This window comes from Gymnodraco acuticeps, unplaced genomic scaffold (assembly GCF_902827175.1).
Source record: "Gymnodraco acuticeps unplaced genomic scaffold, fGymAcu1.1, whole genome shotgun sequence".
Taxonomy (NCBI): Eukaryota; Metazoa; Chordata; class Actinopteri; order Perciformes; family Bathydraconidae; genus Gymnodraco; species Gymnodraco acuticeps.
The window spans coordinates 2,155,699-2,180,084 of NW_022990224.1; the positions used below are offsets into that span (position 1 = coordinate 2,155,699).

Here is a 24,386-nt window from a genome sequence, read left to right on the forward strand (position 1 = left end):
GCAGAAGCGCACTAACCTGCACTTACTCTGATGCAATGTAGTCATCGAAGAAGACATGTAAATGATGCTGCTTCTGACCGCTGCTTCTTTTTCCATAACACTCATAAACTAAAAACTGGACACTGCCATGTTTAGCGTTGGATACATAGTTTGATAGGCAGACCTGTAACACACCAGCTAAGCAGGACTTGGGTCTCTTTTAACGGTGAGTTTGGGTTTAAAAGAAAGGAGAGAAACGAAGTGGGCAGTGCCCTGTGTTAGCAACGTCAGCTAACGTTAAGGGTGACACGGCTGATACAACTATCTTACAATAATTGTGACTCAGTGGTAATTCATCATTCAAGGTAACAGCATGTATGTTGCCGAAGTTATTAGAATGTAAGGCACATGTTATTGTGGTATACAATGTAAATTCATTAGTCAAAGCTTATGCACAAGAAGATATAAAAACAATACATTTGGACTCAATCGTTTTAATAATAATAATAATAATTCATTTATTTTATATAGGCGCCTTTCAAGGCTCTCAAGGTCGCCGTACAAACACATAAAAAACAAGATACACAATACCTAACACCAGCATAAGAAACATAAACAAGACAATGCAACAAATCAAATAAATAAAACAGAGGATGTATCAGGGTGGATATGCGAGTGTGAAGAGATATGTTTTGAGGCGTGATTTGAAAATGGAGAGAGAGTCAGTGTTGCGGATGTCAGGTGGGAGGGAGTCATGTTGTAAGTTTAAAGTAGCTAATATTGCAATGTCATGTTTCTAAGATGTTTACTATTGTATGTTGTCTATGGCTACTTGCTAAGTTGCCTTCTTCTCTAAATGAACTCATTACCACTCTCTTTTGTATACATGCATACATTTGAACTTCCATTTCTCTTCAATGCAGGGTGCATCAGAGCTATGGCAACTGCACAGTCGGCTGTAACGTTTGCAGTGTGCATCCTCATGATAACAGAGCTAATACTTGCCAAGAAGGACTATTATGATATACTGGGAGTGCCTAAAGATGCTACTGAGCGACAGATAAAAAAAGCTTTCCACAAGCTTGCAATGAAACATCACCCAGATAAGAACAAGAGCCCAGATGCTGAAGTGAAATTCAGAGAAATCGCTGAAGGTACAGATAAATCTATCTTTCTTGTTTTGGTGGGATAATTGTATTGTTTTGTTACATAATGGAATGATATTCCATTTTGTAGTGTTGCGTGATCCAGTGTGGACGATAATGATAAATCTTTCTCAGCTTCAATTCAAGAACTCTGAAGGATGAATATGCTGAGAGCTCGCACATTTCCTATTACTCTTTTCATGTACTTAGATGGGACTTTTTAGAAATGTTGATGAGATGCAGTACTTAACTAATCCAACCTTGACTGAATTATGTCTTCCTTTTCACAGCTTATGAAATGTTATCAGATGAAACCAGAAGAAGAGAATATGACCAGTTTGGTGACACCTCTGCATATTTCACTGGGGAGACGCAAGGCAGACATAGACAGGGCGCACACCAACCTTTCAACTTCAACTTTGATGACATTTTCAAAGACTTTGACATCTACAGCCAGAACAGGCATGCCCGTCATCGAAGACACTTTGATGAACACTCCAGGACCCACAAGGAGTCCCACAGTAGACATAAGAGACGCGTTCAAGGAGGTTTTGGAGCAGGTATCTTTGATGATATGTATGAGGACATAGAGAAAATGTTTACCTTTGACAGCACCAAACAGACTGACAACAGGTTTCATGGTGCATCAAAACAACACTGTAGAACAGTGACACAACGCAGGGGAAATATGGTAACCACATACACAGACTGTACTGCATCTTAAGATGCAATGTGAAAGGACTCAAAGTTGTCCAAATGGCATACAAAACTGTTGTATCCATTAGGTAACATAAAGCCACTTGGTTCAAATGCTGTGAAATGTGAGCGATGACATTGATATCTGACATTCAGGCACAGTTAACCTCAGTTTACTTATTTAAGGTCTAAAAAGCTATGTTTTCTTAAAGCTATTCCACTTGTGTGGTGCTCATGGACTTGTACATGATTGTAGTAGTTTTTCACGTATTGTGAAATAACCTGACGGAGTATTTTTTCGATCATTTGAAGCACCTTTTGATAGTGGAACTGGTTAAGTTTAATGTTTGGAGAAACATTTTTGTTAAAGAAATACTTGTGTGTCAGTAATTTACCATTTCTATTATGTTTATTTGTTTAGATTTGAGTGTCTTTTGTATAGGTTTTGTCATTGTTGGTTTCAAACCACAACTCAAGGTACAAACAATAGCCAGTGGATTTCTGCTTATGTCAGCATTGTCAACACAATCCTCTGACCCTCCACAAGCTGGCTAGTTTTACTCTTGAACTTGTTTGTGTTACATCTCGTTTAAATATTCATTCATTCTACACTTCCAGTCATTTTTGAACAAACTATATTTTTAAATGTGTTGTATTGAGTGCATTTGTAAAGAAAGTTACACATTTGTAAATATATGTAAATATTAGTAGTAAAGAGGTATAAGTAAATAGAGAAATGTTTTTGATTCCAGACTATCTTTATAAATAAGTGTGAAGCCTACGCTGTTCTGCTGTGGTATTTCGAGTTACTCAAAGTGGCAGAGGACATCTTTCCTCATCCAAAAAATACAACAATTTCTGTTTTCTTGATGAGTATTTAATATACATTTCCAATTACCATGGTTAAAAATCAACCGGACATGCTAAAATATAAATAAATACCTCTGACTGGCCCGGCGGGCAAACTACAAAGAGTGTTCTCTGTAAACTAACACAAGCAGACCACAGCATAGGTTTCACAACATCAGATTGTACTTGTCACAAGGTTTATTTTTTTATATTCCAATTTTAAAATATTTGTTTCAAATGTACACTGCATACTGTTGTCGTTCCATTACATCTTATATTTGACAGTAAAGTGCTCTTTTTACACTGTTGTGTACAATGTTTATCTCCAATAATGATAGTGCTTTAAAAATTCAAAGGCACTTTCGATTTTGTATAAAATGTCTTAATAAAAAGTAGATGCCAAACTGAAATTCCTTTGGTTTGAATGCTTTGTAAGAGTATAATGTTAACATCATTCTGCCTCGTATTTGTTTTAATACTTTCTCACCCGTTTAAAAAAAATTCAGATAATACTTTTTTTTATATTGGTTATTTGTTAAGGACCAAAAACAACATTTAAAAAGCATTGTTACCTCAGAAATTAGTATTTTCTTATAGATCAACTTTGAGTTCATTGTAAAATACATAATTATTAACCAAAATGAAGGGTTGTTGGTCGACAACATACAATCAAATGAGCAGACATCAGTATATTATGTATACCTTAATATTGGCCTCAACAGAACATTTCAATGTCAGATAGACTGTAATATTAACTTTACATTGTTGAAGCACTTATATTGATTTGAAGGTGTGCCTACCTCGATAAATAAATATTTCTAGGGTTTTATTTATCAAAAATATTTTGATACTCACCTTAGTTACGGTTGCGTAGAGGAAAAAATATTTCCTTTCTTTCCATTGGTGGACACGAGCATGATGTCATCCGTAGGGAATGTAGTTCAGCACAAGTAAATCCACGTTGATAGGAATGACGACCGGGTCTCTAGTGAACTCCAACTCCCATGATTCAACTCTGAGCAACTGTCTGCGTAGTTGTTGGTAGCTCCAAGCGACGCCAGTTGCTTTAGCTTTAGCCATCATTGAATGACTTTGTCCCCCTGTGCAGCAGCAGGTTATAGAAAGGTGGCTATTTGACAGGTCGGGAGCATTATCGGAGCTAATGGAGGCCCTCATTCCTGTCATTAACAAACTGCAGGATGTGTTTAACACGGTGGGCGCTGATATCATCCAACTGCCGCAGATAGTTGTTGTGGGAACTCAGGTGAGAAACACTTTGCTTTAGGGCTAGCAGGTTAGTTAGCCTGCGCCAAGTTATGGTTTTAGCTTCTTCTGGTATGCAAACCTCAGTTTTTCTTTCACTTTCATGCAGATGTGGTAGACATTACTGTGTAGACTGACCTTACATAAACTCCGCCTTTTTTTAATCTAGGATAATTTATTTTGTGGCTAAATTAGCATTAGCTAGCTACATGTGATCTCACTTAAGAGTTGTGTGGCTAGCAATGTTTTTAGCTGACAGTTGTGGCACTAATAATAACCCATTTAAAGTTTTCCTTCAGATTCTAAGCTTATAAGGTCATTCTTAGCTATAGGATAATCACTATAACTCGAAATATTACGAACACCTCTCGGTTTAAAACAACAACAATAAACAGCACCATGAACTGCTAATGACCATGACGTTCAATTAACACCTTGCTTGTCTAATACACCTGCCCCGTCCACCTTACTATCTATATGCACACATGAAAGCTAATTGGGTTAAAGTGGCAGCTTTTGTCCAACACATTTATTTCCACTGCTCTGCTAATAGGATGTGTCTGTCTCAGACCTGTTGGCATGTATCTGATTCTGTTACAGTGAGACAACACAGCCACAGGGTGTTTAAAATGCCTGGGCTCTACAAAGGCCCAGATCTGCAAAGACCTTCAGTTAGGACAGCTGTAACTGAGACCTGAAGCCAAGTATTTGTTTGTAAGGTCTATTAATAGGCCCATCCTATATCAGTCTAAACAAAGTTACTGCCAAGGAGGAAGTCACTGATTACATGTTTAGCCCTTTATACATCCTTGGTTAAGCCTCAGTCTACGATTGAGAAAATCAGTACCAGTCTAATAAAGAGGTATATGCTTGCCAAGTCAGGTATTCCAGTTAACTAGGTCTAATTAGGATTTATTATGCCACCCATATCAAAAAACCAGACAGTCTTCCTAGCTGCACTGTGAATGAAAACTGTACCAAGGACTAAATAGACCTCGTCTCCTCCGGCCAAAATGCAGCTACGGTTCCAGAGTTCCGGAAATTACCAGCACTGATAACGGGTTAAATAATATTCAAAGTAACACACAGGAAAAATATCATCTAAGACTTTCAAGCTCAGCACAGCCTGTTTTTCTCTGAATCTGCACAATGGAAAGACTGTTTTTTTTCCATCCACGAGTCATTCATACTCCCGTCCCCCTCTAACGTTTATGTTGTTGTTTTTGTCTACAGAGCAGTGGGAAGAGTTCGGTTTTAGAGAGCCTGGTGGGCAGAGACATCCTGCCACGTGGAACTGGCATCGTCACACGCCGGCCTCTTATCTTGCAGCTAGTGCACATCGATCCAGAGGACCGCAGGAAAACCAATGAAGAGAATGGTAACATCACCGTCTCCTGTGTTTTTCTGTATCTGTGGGGTTGTTGCACATTCAATTGGAGTCATTTAAATTCAGCAGCCTGCCTTCTGTACTATACTTCACTGTAAGTGTCCAAAAGCATTTGTCTTTAATAAGATTTAAATATCAGGGACACTTTCCATTATTTAATTTGCTACGGGATGTTTTTTTTTTATTGTGATAGACCAAGCAGTTTAACTGAGCACTATTGCTTCAGTTAAAAAACATTGGGAAGCTGTGCCAAGATTTGCATCCTCCATGCCGTCCTCTGGGAATGGCTTTAGAGTGAGGCTGCAGTGTCACAGAGGAGCTGCAGATAGACAGGCTAACCCTTTTGTCTCCTTTGATCTCTCTTTAACCACAGAATCAAAGAAAAATGGACGCCTTAACAGAGGTCTCCTTTTCCTTGCTCTTTGCGATATCGTGTTTGCAATTACATAGCATCCCCTCATTATGCCCCCTCCTGCTTTGCATTGTTGTGGCTTGTCCAAAGCTGCCAAACCATTGTAGATTCACTTGATTCAGCTCAAGCTCTCCACTCGCTTTAGGCTGGTGTCTGTCAGTCTAAGTTCCTGCTCGAAATACTTGTTTTGTGCTAGGCTTTTACATTTTCAAAGTCCACCTATGGCTCATATGGTGTCTTCAAATACCAACTTCTTTTAAGATGACTCACAGACTCCACCTATGTAACTTTTCCCTTGTTTTCGTTGCAATGTTTATGATTATTGCAGCTGAAATAAGAGCTGTGTTTATCAAAGGCTCTACACTAGGTCCCTGCTTCCCTAAATCCACATGCTTTTTCTTTCCTGAGGCTTTTATTTGCTTCCACTGCTGCGGGACAACAACAGTTGTTCCACTGTTATAGTTTTTATTTGTACTATTCAGCTGTGGATCTGTTCCATCCCACCATTGCCAGCAGAGAAATCCTCCCATGAGATGTAGCACTAGTAATAATAGTAACACTGATCTCCAGGCCACATCTGGCACATCAGTAACCACAACATCTGTCCTGAACTTTGTATTTCTGCAGGCATCGACGGAGAAGAATGGGGCAAATTTCTACACACCAAAAACAAGGTAGAGTTGTACTTGCAGTCTTGTCTGCCCCAAAACAATACTCTCAATGAAGTCTGCCTAATCTAATTCATCTAATTACATCTAATTTAGGAATAAACTGCACTTGATCTGGAATTCCCTTGCTCTATACCGTTTTGTTTCTGTTGAGGACATTCTGTGGTATCTTTATAACATTTCACTCACTCTCTGTAGCTACAAATATTAGTGTGGCTGTCGGGTCAATGTCCTCCAAGGTTGAATTGTGTCTCTTCATCTCCTTATAGTTAATTATGTTTGAACAAAGAGCCTTTTTGATGATAGCCCCATGATACTAAACAGGAAAACAAATGTTCTGTTATATTGGAGTCTTACTTTCATGGTTTAATTTTCTTACAGATCTACACAGACTTTGAAGAGATCAGGCAAGAAATCGAAACAGAAACAGAAAGAATTTCCGGCATTAACAAGGTATAACAAAGGGAACGTCATAATTTGCCAAACAAGAAATGATCTATGGAGAAGAAACTGGAGGATCTCTTGATATCAGCACAATAATCCATGATGAGTCTTTTAAGCAATATCAGCCTGTAAGAGTTATCATCTTTTTTTGTTTGTTTTTTTCTCCAGGGTATCAGTGATGAACCCATTCACCTGAAAATCTTCTCCCCACACGTTGTGAACCTCACATTGGTGGACCTTCCTGGCATTACGAAGGTGAGATAGGGTTCCCTTTCACTTCCCCGTGTCCCAACCTGAGTGAACATTAACTCCAATGTTCCTGCAATCAGATTCCTTTCATTCGAGTCAATGAGTGTGTATTTGTTCAAACAGTTGCCAGTGGGAGACCAGCCCAAAGACATAGAGGGTCAGATCAGAGAACTGATCTACAAATACATCTCCAACCCCAACTCCATCATCCTGGCTGTGACTGCTGCAAATACAGACATGGCAACCTCAGAGGCCCTTAAAGTATCCCGCGACATTGACCCTGATGGTAAATGGACTTCTTGTTTATCCCTTAATTTCTTCCGTTGCTTTTCCTGAGGTTTTTATCTGCTGCTAAAGGTTTTTAGGGTTTTTTTCCTTATCCGAATCTAGGGCTTAACAACGGCAGGGGCTGTATGCAGTCCAGATTGTATAACGAAAAGTAACTTTACTTGACTCTTTGCATTTCCTGCCTCAGTGTTGTTTTTGTTGACCTGTTTATGATGTCTTTGTCTCCAGGCAGGAGGACGCTAGCAGTGGTGACCAAGCTGGATCTGATGGATGCCGGCACAGATGCCATGGATGTATTATTGGGCAGGGTCATTCCTGTCAAACTGGGCATTATTGGAGTAGTTAACAGGTAACGCTGCTCTTTTGTGCTACATTAGTTTTAACTAGGGTTGCAAAGGGGCGGAACATTTCCATGGGAAGTTAAGCTGGGGAATTTTGGAAATATTCCATAGTTTTTTGTTTTTTTTAAATTGTACTTCATTGAAGAACAAAAACATGATAGTTGAGTTAAATATAACTTCTAGAAATCATCTGTGCATGTGATGGAGGAATGCACAGTGCCTGTAGGGCAGGGGTAGGCAAGTAAGTTTGGCCTTGGGCCAATTTTTTGCTGAGCCGCAAGATGGCGGGCCAGAACATAATCAAAGCCTAATTCAAGGAATTGATTTTGGTAAGAGGGCGCAGCGCCCCTGTTCCCCGGTTCAGAAACAACTCTGATATCGCTGATAACCCTCCCCATCAACACTCTGATGCGCAGTCAGATCCGCTGATTGGTTCACTGATGATATAGGCGCCCAATCCAGAGCCTCTGGCTAGACCCGCCCAAAGAGAGGCTCGTCCTCTCTTTCAGTCCCAAAGCCAGGGCTATTATCTGTATTTTAACAGACTTATCTTTTAAAACGAGGTGTATTTATTGTTCTCTTCAAAGTTGATTTTTCTCTGACATTTTAGGGAGGATGGTCCTCCCTTTCCTCAATGGACGAGCCTCCACTGAGTAGAGTTATTAACTAGGTAGCAGTGTTATTTAACATACTTTTATTGTCAAGTATTGTCAAGTTCTCTGGGTTTTTGGCATTTATTTGAGTGTTTGCTCACATTTGAGAGGCTTGAGGGGCAAAGGGGACGCATGGACAACTGGAATCCTTTTTCCTTTTCTTTATTTCAACTTTTCAAGGACACATTAGGATTCTTTCAGGTTGAAAACCTATAAAAAATACCAAATGACAAAATAAATCAATTACAGCATGTTTTGCAATTTAATATATTATAACCTAAATTAATCAGTAACCAAATATTTTACTCAAACTCAATGTATTTAATAGTTAAATAAGTACTTTAATTGACCTGGTTCCCCACAACCACACAATTGCCTTATGTGACCCGCTCTATCGAAATCAGTCGGAAGTCGCAACGGCTCATTTCAAAATAAACGTGGATTTGCGTAAAAAAAAAGTTTTTCGGGGTTCGGGTGTTTTGTTTGATTTTAAAATAAACAAAGTCTTGGCTTTCAGAATATGAAACTTTTATTTCCAAAATCACACGATAAATACATGTTTGAAGCTTGTAAAGGGAAGATGACAGCTCTCCCTCGCCACTCTGCTCTTCCACAGTGCCACTTCCTCCCCTCCCATAATCATTTTTCAATAAATGATTCCACAAACAACAAACAACATAATTATTACATTCAAACAAACTACTTGTAGTAGATGAAGTACATTATTAAAAAGTGTACATTAACTTTGGATAATAACACGGGAGAAACGGATCCTCCCTCTCTCCCTCTCTCCTGACAGCACGTCAGTTTCTCATGCAGCGCGCTAAACAGTGGGCGGGGCTTCAGGTGATTATGCAGCAGCTGATCTGATCTCTCTCTCCGTCGGGTTACACTTCACTCGCGTTTATGTCCATATCGATCAGATCCAGCTCTCCTGATCGGCCTTTATAGAGAGCACCGATCAAACTATTAAGAGTGAATATCGGCCGATAATGACTGGCGGCCGATCGATCGGAGCATCCCTAATTATTAGCGGACATTTTGACCAGCAGGTTTTTGAATTCACCGGTTTTTAATTAATTTTACCAGATAAAAAACGGTAATTACCGGCTAACGGAAACCCTGATGTGCGACTATGTTGTAAAATAAATTAAAAAAATATATATATATATTTTATTTTTGATTCTCAAAATTATGGGCCAAATAGTATTGCTGGCCAACAATGGCCCGCGGGCCGCCTGTTGCCGACCCATGCTGTAGGGGGTGTGGTCTCAATAGCCATGCAGTGTGCTATGTGCATGTGATTGAGGAATGGCATGGATATTCAAGTGTATTTGAATGGCAAGTTTTAGTCAAGATTATGCTAAAATACTTTCCCCAACTATATTTAAGTTCCCTACGAAGAGCCAACCTTCAATTTTGAAAATTCCCAGTTTATTCCCATTTATTCCGTTTATTCCCATATAAAATGTTTCCATCTTTGAAAATTCCCGGAATTTTGCAACCCTAGTTTTAACCCTCGTGTTGTGTTCAAAAGCTGTTACCGTTCATGGTGTTCGCGGGTACATTTTGACCCATGATTTATCTCAGTCCAAAACGCACAAAAAAAATGACTATCATCCAATATTATTTTAACTACATCATAACTAACTTATTATGCATTCATAGCCGTACAATCCTGTTGTAATTTAATGTTATGGCCCAAAACACATTACACCACATATTGCACACGTGCATGTGTGAGTTCCGGTTCAAGTGTTAGTGTACATATTCTTTGAGAAAGGTCGAGTTCCCGTGGGGGGGGGGGGGGGCAGAGGGAGGCCAAGTGCATGTTGCGAAAAAGTATTGTTACAGTGGATGAAGGGGTGGGGGAGTGGTGTCTAAAGTCAAAGGTGAATCTTGATTGGGCCAAATTTGACCTCGAGTCACCCAAAACAATTCTGCCGGGTCTCCCCAGACCCCAACACCAAATGATACACTTTTTTTTTTTAAGAGACTTTCAGACTTGGCAAAAATTGTCAAAATCTGTTATGTAGTGTTTATATAGCTGTTGTGGAGGATATCATGAAGCCTTGTTCCGATACAAAAAACTAGAGCGTAGTTATTATATAATTTGTACTTGAAACGGGTCACAGGAGACCCGAACACAACATAAGGGTTAAATGAAGAAGTAAGGGGGGAACAACGGAAGGAACAAACTAACTTTGAAGAAAGAATAATACAAAGATGGAGACAATATGCCAGGACACAGAACCAACAAGCAACATTATTTAAAACAAATGTATACAATACAGAGCCTCCCTGAATGTCAAATCATTGCTTGTGATCTGGAAACTTCCCTCTAATTTCTTACTTTGTTGCATCCGGGGCTTCCTTGTTTTGAGTTATTTCTAACATTAGATGTTCATACCACACAACCAAGGTAAAACATGTCATTATTTCCACCAGATTTCCTTACAACATAATCACCTTCATTTGAGAACTGTTTCCCTCTTCTCTTGTGTCTGCACTTCCTCAGGAGTCAGTTGGATATCAATCAGAAGAAGTTGGTGGCAGATGCCGCCCGTGATGAATATGCCTTCCTACAAAAGAAGTATCCCTCTCTTGCAAACCGAAATGGTACCAAATATCTCGCCAGAACATTGAACAGGTAAGAAGTTTGAATTGATCAAATATCTTATTTCTAAATATTGAATTAGCTACACGATTTTCTATTTGGCTAATGAAATGTTTGAGTCACTTATTGACCTTTTTTCCTTTGAGGTTGGAAAATAAGAAATTCACCTGTAATCTTTCATGTCAAAGTACTGCTGTTCTATAACAAGTTAGGGCTGCTCGATTATGGCAAAAATCATAATCACGATTATTTTGGTCAATAATTGATATCACGATTATTAAATACGATTATTCATTGACTTTGAAAATATCAATTTATTGAACTTTAAATCAAATACAAATAATAATTTGAACAGTATCTGTTTAACTGTTGATTACCCTGAACGTATAATTCAACTGAAAAACCAATACAAAAATAAATGATACATTTATATTCACATTTAAATAAATAATATCAAAATAATACTAAACATATATAAATATGATAAATAAAAATAAATTAGACCAAAAGTAAATTAGATCAAATATGTTGCAGTGCACGGTCACAACCTAGCAAAGCAAAATAATTGTTTTTTTCGATTATGTTGTTTTCGTAATTGTGGCGGGCCAAAATCGTAATTGCGATTAAAATACGATTAATTGCACAGCCCTCTAATAAGTCCCTCTTTTTGTTTCCCATCAGCATCTAAACTGATCACTTTAATTTGATCCCAGGTTACTCCTGCACCACATCAGAGACTGCCTCCCCGAGCTGAAGACGAGGATCAACGTGCTGGCAGCGCAGTACCAGTCGTTACTCAACAGCTACGGTGAGCCTGTGGAGGACAAGAGCTCCACGCTGCTGCAGCTCATCACCAAGTTTGCCGCAGAGTACTGCCACACCATAGAGGGCACGGCCAAGTACATAGAGACCACTGAACTGTGAGTTACACAACCAACAAAGTTGCCTTTACTCTCAGACACCACTAAGGGGTGCTAGCATCAATAATATCCTGAGTGCTCAAGTTTAATATCATTCCCTCCTTTTTTCAGATGTGGTGGAGCAAGAATCTGTTATATATTTCATGAAACCTTTGGTCGCACTTTGGAGTCTGTGGATCCTCTGGGAAATCTGACTACCATTGATGTGCTCACAGCTATCAGAAATGCTACGGTGCGTTTCTGCTTTCTCTTTAATCCGGTATCGGTATTAATGAATTGGACCATTAAAGACTGATCACTTCATTGTACTACCACAGGGCCCGAGGCCTGCTTTATTCGTGCCCGAGGTTTCGTTTGAGCTGCTGGTGAAGCGGCAGGTGAAGCGCCTGGAGGAGCCCAGCCTGCGCTGCGTGGAGCTGGTTCACGAGGAGATGCAGAGGATCATCCAGCACTGCAGCAACTACAGCACGCAGGTGAGAAAGAGTCAAACAAGCACAGTAGATACTAAAACTCACAGTAGGTAAGGGAATATGACCTAGAATGCATATCGCAGTGTTTTTGTTCTACCATATTTATGGTATCTATTGGAAATGTTGTGTTGTGGCAGTACATGACGTAACGTTTTTTCAACGGTATACCGCCCACCCTAGAACCAGGCGTGCTGTTAATCCACTTGCTGTTGTGTCTGGTCACACTTTGGAGTAAAACATCACTGCTGTATCGAATCACTAACAAGCACTTATCGTGGCGCAGTGGGCTGTGCGTTTGATCATCAGATCAAGGGACGTTGTGGAACTCCAGTTCCAAACCCGCTCCCGCCGCCACTGCGTCAGGCCGTAGTGTCCTTGGGCAAGACACTTCACCCGAATGTGCTCCTGTGGGTATTGTCCACAGTACATGTATGATATCAATGTGTACTTGTAAAGCGCCTTGATGACTTTGAGGTGTGGCGCAGTGGGCTGTGCATTGATCATCAAATCAAGGGGGTGAAACCCGTTGTGTCCTTGGGCAAGACACTTCACCTGAATTTGCTGGCTACTGTCCACAGTACATGACCATTACATGTATGTATGATATGTAATGTGTATCTGTAAAGCGCTTTGAGTCATTGAAAAGCGCTATAATAAATATAAGGAATTATTCATTATTATTATGACATCTGTTTATCTCTGCAGGAGTTACTGAGGTTTCCAAAGCTCCATGATGCCATAGTAGAAGTGGTCACCTCGTTACTCAGAAAGAGACTCCCAGTCACCAACGAAATGGTGAGGACCTGCTCACACTAAATACTTCAGAGCATCTGTAAGTGACGTTTATGAGCATCCTAGTACATATTAATCAATCTTTTGTATTATTCAGGTTCACAACCTGGTGGCCATCGAGCTGGCTTATATCAACACTAAGCATCCTGACTTTGCCGACGCCTGTGGCCTCATGAACAATAACATAGAGGTAAGACAGCGTCAGATTGCGACGAATGGAAGATAACTTCACATAGTTATATTAGATTTAAATACAATAACTTTATATTATATTTGCAGCTCCAAAATTATGGAACGACTTGCCCCTCCAGGTTAGACTTGCTCCAACTCTGCCTGTTTTTAAATCTCGTTTAAAAACCCACTTCTTTTCCCTGGCATTTACAGACCAGGTGACACTTGTGCTTTTAAATTTGGGTTTTTATCTTAATAGTGTTTTGTATTGTTTTTACGTCGTGCGGGAGAGTTTTTCAGTCTGTGGCTTCTGATCTGGTTTCATCGTCTCGTGTTTTACATTTGTTTCATGTCCCATGTTTTTATACAGTTGTTGATGTTCAACTCTGTTGTTTTTAAATGTGCTATAGAAATCAAATGGATTGGATTATAGATGATCTGCTTTGTAATCCTTGAAGATTCCATAGTTAAGATGTTTATAGTTACAAAGTATAATGAAAATGTGAATGTATATTGTTTGAGACACGGAAAACTACACGACAAACCTTTTTTCCTTATAGGAGCAGAGACGCAACAGAATGAGAGACCTGCCCTCTGCTGTCCCCCGAGACAAGGTACAGTCAGTCTGCATGATCTGAATATCTTTTCTTTTTCTAGTAACTCTATTTTTTCCAAGTCTTGAACCTGAAGATTTAGTCTACTTTTGCTTTGAGTCATTAACCAAGTCCCTGCTCACCCCTGCCTGTAGCTCCTGCCAGTTCTCTGTCCACTTTCTCTCTTGATGTTGTCTTTCTCTAGTCCCTTAAAGGCCCGGGTGGGCAGTCTCTCTCTCCCTCTGAGCCTCACGCCCTCGAGGGCGAGGCTGCCAAGGTGTGTCCCGTTCACTCACTGCCCGCCGACATTTTCCATCTGCCCCCCCGTCCCTGCTCAGATCACATTGGAAAGTGTTGTTCTTCTTTAAAGTCTCCCAAACCCCTGTTGCAGCAGGCGGCCTGTTCTATAATCCTCTGAAAATGCAGTGTGATTTGAAGGGTACATGAAGTCTGACCTTCACTCTCTACATCTTTACTAACCCCTTTTGCTGCATGGTGATTGCTGCTAACAACATACAACTAATATTATATTGCTTATTGCAATAAATTCATACTCATCTGGCATGTGCTGTTTTTGAAAATGTAGAAAAAACGTTATTAACCTTGTGAAGAGTTGGCCATATCGAAAAACATTATCACTGAATATTACATTGTCTAATGAGGAAGCAATAGTGCCACAGTGACGCGTCCTAAAACCCGGAAGTAAGTTAGCATTTTACCACCAATGCAATTTCTCCATAGGATTTTGGAAAATAGCTCGAAATAAGGTCTGTGGTTGACACACATTGAAGAGACAGTCACGTTTTGTTCATTTGGATAATCTCCACATGTCTTCCCTACTTTTATAATTTTTTCAAATCATAAATCTATCGATTCGATTTATGATTAGAAAATTATAAAAGTAGGGTAGACGTGGTTTTTGTCGAAGGAACCGGAAAGAGTTTACTTCCGGGTTTTAGGACGCGTCACTGTGGCTCTATATACGTATATAAGATAAGATAAGATGGACCTTTATTAATCCCCGTGGGGACATTCAGTTGTTCAAACAGCGACAGGGTAAGGGTGAAAAAGCAGGATAGCACAGATTAATAAAATCAAAAATAAGATCAAAGATACAAAATAAAAATAATAATGAGAAACTAAGAAATGAATACAAAAAAATCAAAATGTAAATGAGCATATATACATATTGGGTCTTATAAACTATGAATGAAAATGGACAGCAATTGGGTCATATATGCATATTACATATTATATATATTAACATGGGTGTGTGGAAACAGTGTGAATTTATGTCCAGTGATTGTTCACATTATTGAGCCCTTGCTGTGTCATGGTAAAGTATATTTTCTCGAATTTCAGTTGAAAATTACCCAAAAATATAACATTACCTTAAATTAGTCCTACATATTAATTTGCAATATTCCTTGCAATGGCCTAAAAAAAGCAGGGAGAATAAAAGTTTGTTATTTCAATATATATTTTCATATCATCCAATCATAAACCTGGGTTTGCACTAAAATCAAAAGGCGCTTTCACACTGTGGTACTTTTCCCACAAAGGTTCATGTGAACTTAGTTCATGTGAACTCTTTTATCGCGTTCACACCAAAAAGAGCCGGTACTAAAATTAGTTCATGTGAACCTTTTTACCCCCTCGAAAGTCACTGCTAGAGAGCAGGGACTTTCGAGCGGCTCTTTTGTGAGAAAAGAGCTACATTTCTGGCTGGAAGGATTGCAAACCACGCCCCGCAAAACTCCCAAAAAGTTTTGTGAAGCCGCCATTTTATTATCCTGCATTAGCATTATTAGCATTAGCATTAGCCCAGCGCAGAAACGCAGAGAGACTAACTTATGGCAACACAAAATAAAACATGGGAGTGGTGGAGATGAGGAGGTGTCGGCGTTCTGGCGATTTAAGGGAGTCCCAGCAGCTTCTACTGAAGCCAGTCCCCAACTCCGGTAACTTCCGGCCGGGGACTTTGGGCGGCAGTATACGCCGTGAAGTGGTTTGCGGCCTGCCAGTAAACCCAAAGCAGAAGAAGAACAAGTGATGTCAGCGGCTTCATTTGCCTAATCCACCCCCAGGGACTTTTTCCAGTGTGAACGCGATCTGTACTTAGTTCATACGAACTAAAGAGTTCACATGAACTAAGTTCACATGAACCTTTGTGGGAAAAGTACCGCAGTGTGAAAGCGCCTAAAGAAGGCAAATGGCATGCTACTATTTCAAACTGTTCCCAGTCTTTTTCTGACCTCTGTACTCTACTTGTATACATAGTGTGTTAACTTTAACAACTCAACGCAGTGGCTGAACATGTGCAGGATTCATCCCACCCTTTGTCTCTCTCTCTGCAGGCAGCAGCCGGCGGCTCTCAGAGCGGCGAGCAGACAGACGGCGGGACGGGGAACTGGAGGGGGATGATCAGGAAGGGAGACGAGGGAGCAGCGGGAGAGAGAGCCGGGCTGCAGCACTCGTATCCATCAAGCCCTCATAAGGGATACGCTGTCAACCTGCTCGATGTGGTGGGTACTCCTCAAGTGCTTTATAAATGGTGGAAAGGTCTGCCGTGTTTAGACAATTAATCAAAACCTTTATTTGTTCCCAGTGGAAAGTGAATTGCACATGTATAACACATGGCACAAAATCACAACTCTAAGACAATAACTTAAACCATAGTGCGAATATAAATAACTGCCTAGATGGTTTGGGGGAATGGCAATAACAGGAGATATTGCTTTCTTATTTAACTGTTTTTAAGCGTGCCGGTTATTTTGCTGCAGACATCGACTCGCCAATGGAGTACATTTCTGTGATTGACCTTAAAGGATTTATACCATCCGATAAAAGAGACTGTTAGACAATAATCAACAAAACATCGATAAAACATAGTACTGTCAATCTTAAAAAGCTTCCTGAGACAAAGAGACACTTCTGGCTTCTACATCATGTCAGTATTCCTCTCAACCGTCAGTCTATTGTCTTTCCCCTATTGTTTAAAGCATGTGCACTCTCAGCATTGTTGTTCAAAAGAACAGTCAGTACCTTAGTTAATGCTCGACAGCCATGTATCATATGGACAAAAACTAGCTGCAGTACAAGGTGGCTACAGTATCCCTCAAGTACTGTCAATCAATAACTCTAGCCTCTCCTTCAAATATGGTCACTCTCCAAAAATGATGTGACGCCTTAAGGACCAAACTCAAGGCTTCAAAAATAGTAGTATTCCAAACACCAATGTGTGATGTGACGGTGGCAACGTGCACTTTTTTAATACACGCAATGATCCCACTTCTATTAATGCCAAACTGAAACCAAATGTAGTCATCCTTTTGATGTGGGAAGACACATTTTAAAACTTTAATTTGAATGTCTTTAAATCCCCAGCCTGTTCCAGTTTCCAGGAAGTTGTCTGCCCGGGAGCAGAGGGACTGTGAGGTCATCGAGAGACTCATCAAGTCCTACTTCCTTATTGTGCGGAAAAACATCCAGGACAGGTACACATTAAGCTAACAACACTCTTTTTTTTCACCCACCATGATGCAGTTCTTCACATATTGCCGTGATTTTGCTTCTCATGTCCCTCCCCCTCGCCCTGTGTTGTTGTCTGGCCTCAGTGTGCCGAAGGCGGTGATGCACTTCCTGGTGAACCATGTGAAGGACAGCCTGCAAAGTGAGCTGGTGGGTCAGTTATACAAGGCGGGCCTGCTGGACGACCTGCTGACGGAGTCCGAGGACATGGCTCAGAGACGCAACGAGTCCGCTGACATGCTCAAGGTAACGCATTCATCAAATGTCACCAGAGACCCCAAAACAAGGTCCGGTATCAGCCATTCGCTCACAGCTCATTCAAGTTGTTGTCATTGGTCTGGCATATACATTTACTTTCACTCTTCATTCAAACTCCTTTAGTTTACGTAAACCCAGATAAAAGCCATGTCCTTTTATTACAATTATAATGTAAATGACACATATGGGGTTTTAAGCGTTTCCGGCTTATACGGGTCACTAACAAAAACAATTCTAAAGCGATTTCAATGTTAGTTCATAAGTTTAAGCTTGTCAAATAAAGTAGATATATTTCAAAGCCACTGTCCTTTTAGTGCAAAATTGTTGTTGCTGTTGAGCTGCAGCAGAAGAAAATTAACAAGAAGAAGGAATTGTATTTAAAAAATGTCTAAAGAGTATGTTTTTGCAAAGAAATAGTGCCTTTCATTTATCTCCCAGCACTTTTAAGCACACTTGAAGGGATGGTATGATTGCCAGTATGAACAGCATGCATTATAGGAGCTAAATATTGTAAAGTCAGTGTACTAGTTGTGTAGACAGTGTACCTTGATATGTTACTTAAAAGCATGTGTTTTTTATTTACAATCTTTCATTGCTGTGTCCAGGCTTTGCAGAAAGCCAGCCAGGTGATCGCAGAGATCAGAGAAACCCACATGTGGTGAGGGCGGCCGCTCTTCATCCCTCCTCCTCCTCCTCGCTCTCCTTGCTCCTCGGAGACGAACAACATGATAATGCACTGGTGTGGATATGTGTATATGGAAACATAGTTTTAACGTACAGTAAAGACTTGGATTTAATAAAGGGCAGTACATATCAGCTCCTCAATGTCAGCAACACACATGCTTCTGTCTTAGATTATTATATTTTCTTATGTAACTGAACCAATAAAGAAATAAAGAAATAGATCATGTAAAGCATCACCACTATGTGGAGCCCTGCTGAAGAATGTCTGCTCTTATTGTAGATCTGAATTAAAGCTGGAACTGATAAACCCATGCTGCGACATCTAGACGCTGTCTTTATCATGTCCATTCTCTATTTATTTATTGACAAAATAATGTCCACTTCTGATTGCTCAAAAGAAATGCACTTAATTTAGATTTAAAACAGTTTTAATTGAATGTAGACATTCAACTATTCAACATGGTCCATTTTGTCCCTTTGTTTACATGTTTCAACACGCTCTCGTACACATTGTTAGCGGTTTAGCTACTTTAAAAAGTGTTTCTAAACAATTCTTGCTGCTGAAGTATTTGTATAAATGTGTTATGGTACTGTATGCTGGACTTATTCACACCGAAACAATCTGCATACTTTGCAGGGAGGCAGCAGAGGGGATGTAATGATTTATTTATTGTTTTATGATAATTGACATGTAACCCAACACAACAGAACAATGAATACACAAATAATGGACACATCGGCCAATCACTGGTTTCTGCATCCTCCTCCGGGGGCTCCTTTACCTCAACCGGCCGCCGCCCAGCTTGCCCTTTCCACGACCTTTGGCACTGGAAGGATGCAGGGAGAGATTAAAGCCAAATACCAAGCACTGCTATCAGTGTGATGCCACAAGTGAAGGTGATTTGATTGCAAATTAATATACAGAACAGTGAACGGGGTGTGTTGTTGATGAGACAGTGTTGATGGTTAATACAGACCTTTATATATATGAGGCTTAAAGTGTTTGTTATACGAATGAGATTGCAAATAAAAGTACAGTTTATTTCCTTTGCAGTTTTTGGAAGAGTCCTGTTCATGATCAGATATTTCTCAAAGTATGCAGTCGTGAAAAAGATATGTTGTGATGAAAGTTAAGAATATAAAAATGAGATTACCATGCAGATGCAAAACATGAGCAAAATTAGCGAGTATGTTCATTATGTAATGCAGCATGATGGTGAGGGCTGTGTATATTTTATATTGAGATTTATACATGATTGTACTCAGTGACCTCTGTTCCTTCCATGCAATAACAATAGGGTGAATGTAAAGTGTAAGGTAGTACACATTAGCACAATGGAAAGAAAGAGATGGGGGTTTGTGTACTTACCTCTGGTGAGCCTGGACGCGACCGAGAAGCTGGTTGATCTGAAAGAACATAAATCATAAGCTTTATTTAAAAACACATACAGTATGTAACCATACAGGTCCAGCACAGGTTGTCAACATGGACAGGAAAGCCCTCTGTTGACCCAACATGGGCAGCTTTACATCTATCGTTTCATAGCCACTTAATTGTGTTACCTCTAGCACCTGAAAGCATGGACTGTTTCTCCTGATCATATTCTCCAAACTCCAGACTTTGCTGATTATTTGTCAAATATGGCGTTAAACGATGGTTGTGTTCAGATGTGTTCCGTGTTTGTTTGCCTATTTTCTTTCTCATAGAGCAGGGCTATTCAATTGGCGGACCGCGGGACAAATCCGGCCCGGGGTGATATTTACTGGCCCTTAGAGAATAATGTTAAAAAGTCATCTACTTTTTTATTCCAGAGAGGGGCAGACATTGCCTTAAAACTTCGGCGGGCTCGGGTTTCGAACCCACCTACTACTGTAGATTGCATCTCTGCGTGAATGATTAGATCATTTCACCTTGATGAAATGAAATGATGTTGATGGTTAAATCAGCTGTAGGCCTACTGAGTTCTGAACATGCCATTTAGATCTATAAAGGCCTTGGGGCGATGTTGTTTGATTGAATTAAACACAATATATGCATTCCACTATGCTGTTGTAGTATTTACTGTATCTGAAGCTCTTAATATGATTGCTCATATTTCAAGCCATCTTTTTCCCGGCCCCTTGCTTTGGATCATTTTCATCAACCGGCCCCCATTACAAACTAATTGAATAGCCCTGTCAGAGGCCCTCATTGCCAAATCCATAAATTATTTTGTTTTTGCCCTGGATTACTTACGTCGTACTTCTGTCTTTTGAGTTTTTCACTGAGATCAAACTTCTCAGCCTCCAGTCCCATCAGCCACTGCCACATCTCGTTGGCCTTCTCCCTAAACACAAACGGCCATTTTGAGCATATTTTAAATCCTTTTGAATGGAGTAAAGTCAGTTAAAACACTGCACAGTTTAGACTTACTTGAGTTTGTCCTCATTCAGATGATCAACAATTAGAGCCTTCTTGCGGTCAGCCAGGATCTTCTTCTTCTTCTCCCTCTCAGTTTGTTTCTTGCCTCCTTTTCTTGTCTCACCCTGTGTTCGTCATAAAGCAGAAATACACATAAGTCTGAAAGTAACAATAAGGAATATTGTTTTTTAAATTCATATTTTCCAAACAGGGATCGATTTTTTTTTAAAAAGAAGTAAAATTACTACTCCATTATTACCTATGTCCTTTTCCTAAGTAAAAGTTGTGATAAAACATGATAAAGGTCCTGCTTGCAAACAGAAACTAAAATACAAACTGGAACTTTTTTAAATTGTGTTGGGCAAATACATCTGCAAAGTACTGTATGTAGGCTACTGCCTTAATCTGTCGACTCAATTTAGTAAAAAGTATGTCTGAGTGAAGTAGAAGTTTAAAATATCATCCACTGGAAATACTGTAAGTAAAACCTCAGAATTGCAAGAACTTGAATAATGTAGCGTTGCAATAACATATCCCTCTACTGTTCGCCTATAAGCTGCAATATCAAAGTATTACTTCTCAAGTTTTACTTATACTATTTTAAAATTCTCAGAAAGAAAGAAGCGTACATTGATGCTGCTATGGGAGGTTGATTCATTTTAGTTTTTTTACCCTTTTAAAAGCATACATAATCATCAGTGGTGGAGTTGTTTTTAGACTATTTAAATGGATTGTGGTCTCCTGCTAACAAATAAGATAGTAGTACATATTTTGTTAGCTTAGGTACTTCTATCCGTGTAATTTTTCAGTCAAACAAAGTAGGTTTTTTGGGGTACTTTTGCATCCCTGTTCATCATGTTTCACATTTGAACACTAGGCAAAAGGAAGTTGAATGACCTTCTGCCCAGCACTGTACTGGTGAGTCATGTTTGAGAGGGCCTTCTTCTTATTGGCGTCTGCATCATGCTTCTTGCGATGCTCCTCCTCCTCCCTCCTCTCTTTTTCCTCCTGTATGCAGCACAGTGAGAAAGGAGGAGAAAATACTGTCACATTTTTTATGTCCTAAAGTGTGAGGATATGAAGTAATGTTCACTGAGATCATACCGCAAGTCTGGCCTGCCTCTCCTTCTCCCTCTCTGCTCTGACTCTCTGCTGCTCTGCTCTCTCAGCACGACGTTTATCCTGTGAAATGAAAAGATACGCTGTCATGGTGCGTTGAACAAACAGAATACAATATCTCCTCTTTGATTAAGACACTCACGATTCTGGTAACGAGGGCGATGAGATCCTCCTCCTCTTTCTTCCTCTGGACGAAGTGAGCCTCGATCAGAGACTGCAGCTCAGACAGATCCTTCTCCTGACGCTTCCTGTGGATGTCCTGCCATCACAAAACAAGTGTAATCAAAATAAATCAGTCGATCTGATCCAAATGGATGTTTTCTATCAAAAATGAGGCATTAAATGAGATCCACTTACATCAAAATCCACCTTGTCACCATCAGGGATCTTTGGGGCAGCAATGTTTTGCATGAACCTGTGAAAGGGAAAAGTTTGTAATTGTATAATCTATAATCTATTGTATAATATAAGTGTTACGTATTGGGATTACATCAACAGACGAGCCAGACACTTACTTGGGTTTTGGCTTTGACTCATCTGAAACAAGAAAAGACAATTATAGACATTATGAATACATTGTTAAGTGAAAAGGGAGTTCTTATTCAATAGGTCATTAACAAACTGTTTGCGTACCTGTTGCCTCCTCTTGTGCTAATGATAAGGAACATAAGTAATAATTAGTCAAACGTTTGGAAATCAAATGAGAACTTTAATACATGGGCAGATTCAATGTGCTTACCTTCTTCCTCCCTGCAGAAGAATTGACAAAAAGAATAAGAAAAGGATTAATAAACAAACTGGAAAACACAAAACAATTTCAACATGAATATGATGAAAGTACAAAAATGAGTACATACAGAACCTCTTCATCCATGACTTCTTCTGTGTCAGACATTTTGATATGGATGATCTCTGCAAAATGGATCCCTATTAGCCTATTTTAAGACTGGCAAATATTACAGATCATTAAACAACATAGCAGAGCATGAGATGGCAACGCAGCTCACTATGACCCAAATATCTGTGGTCACTGAGGCAGAAGTGGAATAAGTATTCTTATCTGCGACAGAAGCGATGTCACAATAAAATAAGCTGTTACTATTAAACGTCCTGCATTCAAAACAATATACTTACAATAAGTATCAGCTAAATGTACTCGAGAATCAAAAATGGTGCAAGCTGTAAAATGCTGCTTTAGTTTACTTTTTTAGAAACTCATGTTTTGCATGTAAACTCATTAAGTTAAAGGTGAGGTCCATCATTTATACTCAATATAGAAATGTCCCTCTGATTGTAGTTATTAGACATATAAAGTAACCCATAATTGAACAATATCCGACTTTTATTCAAGTTAATATACTTTTTTCCTTCCTCCTTAAGTTATTTATATTCAAATATGTAATCTATTTTGTGTCAGAGCAGTTTTCAACTTTACAGATATAGTATATCTATATATTTAAAGTGTTATTTATAGATATGAAGAAGCAAAAAATACCTAAATCCAGCAAAGCACAACCCCAAATCTCCTTTAGGGCAGTGTTCAGTTAAACTGTCTTAGTTACTTTCCATCCAAGGTTATTACAAATATTTACATAGTGTGGTTTAAGGTAGTTACAAATACCAATATATGCATCAACAGAAGACATGAATGAGAAGAAATACATGTCACCATATGAGTGAGTGGTTATGGATGAAGTTCAACCACATTGATGACATTAAATGCAAGTACATTTGGCTTCAAGATCTTAGCTGGCACAATAACTTAAGAAAAACAGTTTACACACATTTCAAGATGTATGACTAAACAAGGTTTTGATTTAAGTAGCGGCACTGACATAAGAGTCCTTACCTGTGACCCAGACAGAGAAAGCTCAGAGTTGACAGACTTCGGCTCCTTGAGCTTCACCAACAGGTTGAGCATCAAGGATACATAGTCCAGCCTCCTTACTCATGTGACTGCAGCACCCTATGGTGGGTGGGTCTATTGTTAGACAACCGGACATCACACACACACACACACACACACACACACACACACACACACAACACACACACACACACACAACACACACACACACACACACACACACACACACACACACACACACACACACACACACACACACACACACACACACACACACACATACACACACACACACACACACACACACACACACACACACACACCACACACACACACACACACACACACACACACACACACACACACACACACACACACACACACACACACACACACACACACACACACACACACACACACACACACACACACACACACACACACACACACACACACACACACACACACACACACACACACACACACACACACACACACACACACACACACACACACACACACACACACACACACACACACACCACCACAACACACACACACACACACACACACACACACACCACACCAC

The 24,386-nt window shown here is 39.7% G+C and overlaps 3 protein-coding genes across 9 annotated transcripts; 2 read left to right on the plus strand and 1 right to left on the minus strand.

The window, feature by feature from the left end:
* Window positions 1-31: 31 nt before the first annotated feature.
* On the plus strand, window positions 32-3,079 carry dnajb9a (DnaJ heat shock protein family (Hsp40) member B9a). The gene is made up of 3 exons (XM_034218753.1): window positions 32-205; window positions 903-1,133; window positions 1,415-3,079. The coding sequence occupies exons 2-3, from the start codon at window positions 917-919 to the stop codon at window positions 1,846-1,848; spliced, it is 651 nt and encodes a 216-aa protein (XP_034074644.1). The 5' UTR covers window positions 32-205; window positions 903-916; the 3' UTR covers window positions 1,849-3,079.
* A 591-nt stretch (window positions 3,080-3,670) lies between these two features.
* dnm1l (dynamin 1-like) lies at window positions 3,671-19,463 on the plus strand. Of its 4 annotated transcripts, XM_034218692.1 has the most exons (20): window positions 3,671-3,933; window positions 5,166-5,310; window positions 5,693-5,722; window positions 6,359-6,405; window positions 6,781-6,852; window positions 7,012-7,098; window positions 7,216-7,378; window positions 7,609-7,729; window positions 10,893-11,024; window positions 11,705-11,911; window positions 12,023-12,143; window positions 12,229-12,384; window positions 13,087-13,176; window positions 13,271-13,363; window positions 13,905-13,958; window positions 14,143-14,214; window positions 16,295-16,462; window positions 17,325-17,434; window positions 17,555-17,714; window positions 18,332-19,463. In XM_034218692.1, the coding sequence occupies exons 1-20, from the start codon at window positions 3,832-3,834 to the stop codon at window positions 18,386-18,388; spliced, it is 2,187 nt and encodes a 728-aa protein (XP_034074583.1). In that variant the 5' UTR covers window positions 3,671-3,831; the 3' UTR covers window positions 18,389-19,463. The 4 variants fall into 4 exon arrangements, with proteins under 4 accessions (XP_034074583.1, XP_034074585.1, XP_034074584.1 ...); XM_034218694.1 differs by lacking the exon at window positions 14,143-14,214; XM_034218693.1 differs by lacking the exon at window positions 5,693-5,722.
* Window positions 19,060-23,890, minus strand: tnnt2d (troponin T2d, cardiac). 4 transcript variants are annotated; one of them, XM_034218696.1, is made up of 13 exons: window positions 23,780-23,890; window positions 22,788-22,876; window positions 22,670-22,680; window positions 22,564-22,581; window positions 22,446-22,467; window positions 22,288-22,345; window positions 22,073-22,189; window positions 21,916-21,993; window positions 21,709-21,819; window positions 20,824-20,936; window positions 20,647-20,737; window positions 19,780-19,817; window positions 19,060-19,237 (listed from the first exon to the last, which is right to left on the minus strand). In XM_034218696.1, the coding sequence occupies exons 2-13, from the start codon at window positions 22,823-22,825 to the stop codon at window positions 19,189-19,191; spliced, it is 744 nt and encodes a 247-aa protein (XP_034074587.1). In that variant the 5' UTR covers window positions 22,826-22,876; window positions 23,780-23,890; the 3' UTR covers window positions 19,060-19,188. The 4 variants fall into 4 exon arrangements, with proteins under 4 accessions (XP_034074587.1, XP_034074589.1, XP_034074590.1 ...); XM_034218698.1 differs by having other exon boundaries at window positions 22,788-22,842; window positions 23,780-23,874; XM_034218699.1 differs by having other exon boundaries at window positions 22,788-22,842; window positions 23,766-23,822.
* Window positions 23,891-24,386: the final 496 nt, after the last annotated feature.